Here is a 6858-nt window from a genome sequence, read left to right on the forward strand (position 1 = left end):
GGAGAGCCCACCACCTCCCCAGGTAATTGGTTCCATTGCCGTATTGCTCTGACACTCAGGAAGTTTTTCCTGATGTTCAGTCGGAATCTGGCTTCCTGTAACTTGAGCCCATTATTCCGTGTCCTGCACTCTGGGATGATCAAGAAGAGATCCTGGCCTTCTTCTCTGTGACAACCTTTCAAGTACTTGAAGAGCGCTATCATATCTCCCCTCAGTCTTCTCTTCTCAAGGCTAAACATGCCCAGTTCTTTCAGTCTCTCTTCATAGGGCTTTGTTTCCAGTCCCCTGATCATCTTTGTTGCCCTCCTTTGAACCCTCTCCAGCTTGTCTGCATCCTTCTTAAAGTGTGGTGCCCAGAACTGGACACAGTACTCCAGATGAGGCCTAACCAGTGCTGAGTAGAGGGGAACTAGTACTTCCCGGGATTTGGAAGCGATGCTTCTATGAATGCAGCCCAAAATAGCATTTGCCTTTTTTGCAGCCACATCACATTGTTGGCTCATATTCAGCTTGTGATCGACGACAATTCCAAGATCCTTCTCGCTCGTAGTGTGGTTGAGCCACGTATCCCCCATCTTGTAACTGTGCATTTGGTTTCTTTTTCCTTGGTGCAGAACTTGGCATTTATCCCTATAAAATGTCATTCTGTTGTTTTCTGCCCAGCGCTCCAGTCTATCCAGATCACTTTGAATTTTGTTTCTGTCTTCCAAAGTATTAGCTATCCCTCCCAATTTTGTGTCATCTGCAAATTTGATCAGCATTCCCTGCACCTCCTCCTCCAAGTCATTAATAAAAATATTGAAGAGCACTAGGCCCAGGACTGAGCCCTGCGGTACCCCACTCGTTACCTCTCCCCAGCTTGAGAAGGTCCCATTGATAAGCACTCTTTGAGTCCGATTCTGTAGCCAACTGTGGATCCACTGGATCGTTGTTTCATCTAGCCCACTTCGAGCTAGTTTGCTCATCAGGATATCATGGGGCACTTTGTCGAAAGCTTTGCTGAAGTCGAGGTATATGATGTCTACAGCATTCCCACGGTCTACAAGGGAGGTGACTTGATCAAAAAATGAGATCAGATTTGTCTGGCAGGACTTGTTCTTGACAAATCCATGTTGGCTTCGAGTAATCACTGCATTGTTGTCAAGGTGCTTCCAGATGGATTGCTTTATGATCTGCTCCAGAATTTTCCCAGGGATTGATGTCAGACTGACTGGTCTGTAGTTCCCAGGTTCCTCCTTTTTACCCTTTTTGAAGATAGGGACAACTTAGCCCTCCTCCAGTCATCTGGCACTTCCCCGGTCCTCCATGATTTCTCAAAGAGAATAGACAGCGGTTCTGAGAGCTCTTCTGCCAGTTCCTTTATGACTCTAGGATGCAGTTCATCTGGCCCTGGAGATTTGAACTCATTCAAAGTAATGAGGTGTTCCTTGACCATATGCCTGTCGATCTCAAGCTGCAATCCTGCCCCTTCAGCCTGTACTTCGCCTTTGCCAGGGGGGTCATAGACCCTCTTTTGGGAGAAGACTGAGCCAAAGTAGGAATTGAGCACCTCTGCCTTTTCTTTGTCCTCTGTTATCATTTTGCCATCCTTATTTAATAGCTGAACAACCATTTCTTTCCTCTGCCTTTTACTATGCACGTAGCTGAAGAAAGCCTTTTTGTTGTTTTTAGCATCCCTCGCTAACCTCACCTCGTTCTCCGCTTTAGCCTTCCTGACGCCATCCCTGCAATTCTGTGCTACCTGCCTGTACTCTTCCTTTGTTACTTGGCCTTCTTTCCACTTCCTATATGTGTCCTTTTTTGTTTTCAGGTCATCCCTAAGCTTTTTGTGAAGCCACACTGGCTTCTTCTGTTGTCTTCCACCTTTTCTTCTTGTTGGAATTGCTTGTGATTGTGCCTTGAGAATTTCCTTTTTTAAAAGCTCCCACCCATCTTGGACTCCTTTTCTCGCTAGCATCGCTTGCCATGGGACCTTACTGATCATTGCTCTGAGTTTATTAAAATCAGCTTTCCTAAAATCCAGGGTACGCGTTTGACTACACTCGGCTTTTGCTTCCCTTAGAACCAAGAACTCAAGTACAACATGGTCGCTTTCCCCCAGAGTTCCTGTAACTGCTACTTTATCCACTAAGTCATCTCTGTTGGTTAGGATCAAGTCAAGGATAGCCGATCCTCTAGTTCCTTCCTCTACTTTCTGTAGGAGGAAGTTATCCGCCACACAAGTCAGGAATTTCCTGGAGGGGCCATGTTTTGCAGAATTTGTCTCCCAACAAATATCGGGGAAATTGAAGTCCCCCATTACTACTACATCATGCTTCCTTAAAACATTGGCTATTTGCTTTTCAAAAGTTTCATCCTTGGCTTCTCCTTGATTGGGTGGCCGGTAGTAGACTCCGACCACCAGGTTCCTTTTATTCTTTGCTCCATTTATTTCAACCCAGATGCTCTCGATGGGGCTACCAAGCTCCTCCTCCTGTATTTCTGTTGTAGTCCTCAACATTTCTTCTCCTAGCACCATTGTTCATAATACAAGAACTGGGTTATAGGGTAGCCCTGATAAGGAGAGAACAGAAGAGAACAGCAGAGAACAAGATATACAATTGTATGACCTTTGACAAGACAAGGAATTCCTGTGTCTCGTCAGCTTACAACAATATATTCAAGGGAGAAAGAGCTCAGCAAGAACATGAAGCATGAGACTGCATGAGGCTACTTAGTCTGACCCCCGATATGGCTGCTACATTCCCCCCTTAAATGCATAATTTCATTACAATTATAGCATTTCATTACACAAATAGACATTCTGGTTTGCGAAGCATAACACAGGACTCTTATAGCAACCCTCTTACTTAATATCTTGTTGAGCTATTAGAGCGTAGAGGGCGGCAGTTTTACTAGCCGAGACATAAAACAGATTGGTTAAACAGCGCATAAGACAAGGAATGCAAAGGCATAACAGTATCTCTATGAACAACACTGGTAGAATTAGGATGAACAATGCCTTAAGCCAGCTAAGATCTGGAAGCCAACGGGTTAACCAATTTAGCCAATTGTTTTGTCCCATTGTTATGTCAGCCACTATATTATGCATGCAGATTATTGATTTGAACATCTACAGCATTACCATTATTAGTCAAATTAAATGATGGAGGAGAAAAAGATAAAAAACCTGTTTGCAGGTATATCTCTTGGCAAACAAAAATGCTTTACTCTAGTGATGTTAGCCAGGTGAAGCCAGTAATTATCAGCGAATCGCTGGGACAGACTTCCCCTTTCTAGGGGCAGGCCCCCCTTTTTCGCACCTTATTAAGGAAACACAATGCAACACTACTAACACCACAACATGTATATTTAATCTTCTTTGGGATCTGACCGTACGCTGGGCAGCTATTCACCTGGCAAGCTGCAGTAGGGTCTAGTCCCTCTCTTCAATTCTCCAGCTGCAGGTCTGACCGTACGCAGGGAGGACAGTTTCTTGGGGTGCCCACAGTAAGGTCTAGCCTGTGTCTTCTTACTGCTTTTTCAGAATACTTTTTAGAGGATTTTCAGGATTTCTGTTTACAGTCTACTCCCCCCCTCTCGCTTTCTTGACTCGTGTCTAACGTATTCAGGGTTTAACTCCAGCTACTTTCATAGCTGTGGGGGTGGAAAGTATGACAGTTTTCAGTCCTCTCCATCTGGGAGTTAAAGGGTTATTTTTCCTCTTTTTAACTCATACTTCATTTCATGGTTGGAAAGGATAAACTTCTGTGATGGGAATTGGGGCTTATTTTCTAAGACAAGGCAATGCTGGGCTTGAAGAACTTTGCTCAGTGTTTGGACTTCTTGTTTAAGGCTAACATTTGCTTGCACTTGATGCCACTTTAGTGTCAATTATGAAGTCAATGTCACGGCTCCTCACAGTCAATGTCACGGCCCCTTTCAAGCTGTCTTCTTTTTCACCCGTTCTGGCTCTTTTGGTTTTCTCCTTTGTGTATTTGATTCATTTTATTTGGGCATTCATGCCACCAATGTCTATCTTGTCCACACTGGGCACACTGTGCCTCTGCTTCTGCTGGGTCTTCTTTTCCTCGTCCACATCTCCTTGGGCCTCTGGGTCTTGGGGGGTGTACTGGCGATAGGCATCTAAAAGTCGCTCTAAGCACGCTCTGGGGCCTCGGTGGCACCTTGCAGCACTTTAGACACTTTGGTCGTATTAACTGACTTCTTCATACCTGCCTTTACGGCTTCTAACAGCAGGGTTTGATACTGGGTGAGGCGCTCTAGCCCCGCTTGTGTTTTGGGATTCCAGGGGGGGGGGGGGTACTTACAAGGAGACTTTATTGGGTAACTTACAGCACACAGGCATACTTAATGGTTGGATCAGACAGCTTCTCTGAACCACGAGCTATTGGGCTAAATGGGTTTTATACCATACATGTTACTCATGAGGCAGCACAACACTAGCAAGCATTTTCAGCATAGGCTAGAAGTGTTTGGTTCTCAGGCACAGCTTTCTGTAAACAACTTCGCTTCCCAGCAAAGTGCTTGATAACACTTTTATTTATTAGTATGGGAAGATAAATTTTTCTCTCTTTCTTTTGCTTTCTTTTTCTTGCTGATCTGCCTGTATTGCAGATCATGTTTCAAACTTTTTACTTAAAACTTTCTTTTCCATGCACCAGCCTTGTCTCTTTATTTGTCTTTTTCAAGTTAAACTCACTTAAACCTTTCTGCCTTACACTAGTCCCAATGACACACATTTGGGATAGGCTCTTCTTCTCTTTCTGGTTACAATTTTCTCCATCTTAAAGAACTATTACATTATTGTGGCTACTTTACCCCAGGTAATAAGCTCCAGGCACAATCAGCTGCTTCTTAATTCACCCTGGGGGCAACTATGGCCACGCTTCTTCTCTACAAATGTTTGTTTTTTCTTTGCCTCTTGCCTTTTCTTTCTTCTTTTTTTTCCCCTTCTCTATCTGTCTGCTACTTTCTCTATTCCCTCTTTTCTACTTGCCTCTGTCTTTCTCTACTTGACTTTGTCTTTTCTCCTTGTCATCCATTGGGAACCATACACTCAGTATCATTTGGAGTTGCAACTAACACTAATCTGCAAATATCACATATATTTTATGATATCTAAGAAATCATAAAATATACACAACAAACTTTTTCTGCAATTTAACACAATGAATGGAAAGCACTTTTTGCATGGTAAGGCATGATGGAGCAGATCCAGCAATCATACTGCTCTTCTGGCTGAAAGCTCAGGGCCCATCAAAATCAAGGGACGGGCATACCCACACACGCAAAGAGTTCTAGGTCACCATTTTTGCCTCGGCAACTCTATGCTGCATGAGTTCTGGCAGAAGGAAATCTAAAAGTCATAGATCAAACTCAGCCTGCTGTACACTGAGCTGACTACAAACACAGACACACGGTCCACAGCGATGAGAGTTCAAGTTTATCCAAAGCTTCACAGCACTGTCCATGGCAAGTCTTTGACAATTTAAAATTTTAGTCCATGTGCAGAGTGTCTTTAAAAAGCCCAGACAATGATGGAGGCAAACAGAGAAGGCTCTGGGCAATGAAGATGAGATGTTTCCAGCAAAGGCTCCCCACTTTTGCATCAGTTTAAAAAGGGGAAGTGTGGCCCTACACCCCTTCTGACAGACAAGGGCCTTTAACTTTTTAGCAAGGCCTCTGTCTAAACAGAGCGGCACAGCTCAGCTCTCTAGCCGTGACGCTTTAACCTGGGCAACTCCTCTGTAAATTTTATTCTACTTCTGTCAGGTTCTCACAGACATTTTAAAAACTTACTCTTTTTTTCCTTTTAACCTGGTACACGAAAGCACTGAAACACTGAGTGCCGAAACTCAGGACGCTGGGGAGTGATGGGCATCGCCTTATACTTGCATTTTTCAGGCAGCCATTAATCTTCGGGGAGGCGGTGGGGTGATTTGCAGGACTTCAAAGGCAAGCTTCTCAGTTTGTCTGTATTTGTAAATCCCAAGCTTAAAACAGGACACGATGAGGTACAGGGCAGCCAAATTCTTGCTTTGGCACGGGCAACAAATAACTCGGGTCAGCTTTCTTCGCTGGGGTCTCAAACAGGAAAACAGTCGTAATTTAAAGTTGTAACATCACTGACAGCGTCAGCCAGCCAGCTACACAGATCTCATTGTTTTTTAAGACAGTTGCTCCAATATCTTCTTCTCAATCAGGTTGGGTCTCCCAGCTTACACAGTTTATTGCAGCTTCCAGGAGCATGGTAGTAGCGTGATTTTGGCTTGGCCAGGAACATGCTGTCTGGTTTCTCGGTCTCTTCAGCACACACACTTAGGCAGTGTAACACTGGACACTCAAATCAGTGAGATTTCTTCATTGCAGGGCAAAAGCTTAACGGTTACGCTCTTCAGAAATCATATAGCCGATGGTCAGTAGCTACAGGCTCTATGAAATTCTAACACAGTTCAAAGCTAAACACGGCTACCTTGACAGAGATCTTCAACGTGGTCTCTCCGCTTCATTCTGCCTTGGGACAGTCTTATGGCACACTTTTCACTCGAAGAGGGGTCTAGCCTGTGCTCTGGGGGCTGATTCTTCACCTTTATTCTCCATTTTGCACCTTCATCTTCTGGGTCTTCATTTTCAGTTTCTATTTCTTAGGGATTTCATCTCAATTAGGCGAGGTGATGATGTTGCACAACTCAGAACGTTGTGGGCAATTCTCCTGCCCCACCTTTCGGCGCGCTAGGCTAACAGCTACTTCTTCAGCCTTACACTCTCACGCTCCCACGCTTTGTTAAAAGCCAGACTGTCCTGCAACATTTTTCTAATTAACAGCTTCAGATCTTGTTCTTTTTTTCCTCTCAG

At 44.2% G+C, this 6858-nt stretch overlaps 1 protein-coding gene across 1 annotated transcript in view; it reads right to left on the reverse strand.

Moving 5' to 3' along the window:
• Window positions 1–6624, reverse strand: part of LOC146334086 (anoctamin-8-like) — a 46405-nt gene extending 39781 nt beyond the window's left edge. The window contains exon 1 of the mRNA XM_084824918.1: window positions 3336–6624. Coding sequence (XP_084681044.1) covers window positions 3336–3345 — 10 coding nt within the window. The 5' untranslated portion in view covers window positions 3346–6624. The remainder of the gene's footprint in view (window positions 1–3335) is intronic.
• Between the last annotated feature and the right edge of the window lie 234 nt (window positions 6625–6858).

This window comes from Heloderma suspectum, chromosome W (assembly GCF_057233095.1).
Source record: "Heloderma suspectum isolate Gila_16-S chromosome W, 16-S_ref, whole genome shotgun sequence".
Lineage (NCBI taxonomy): Eukaryota > Metazoa > Chordata > Lepidosauria > Squamata > Helodermatidae > Heloderma > Heloderma suspectum.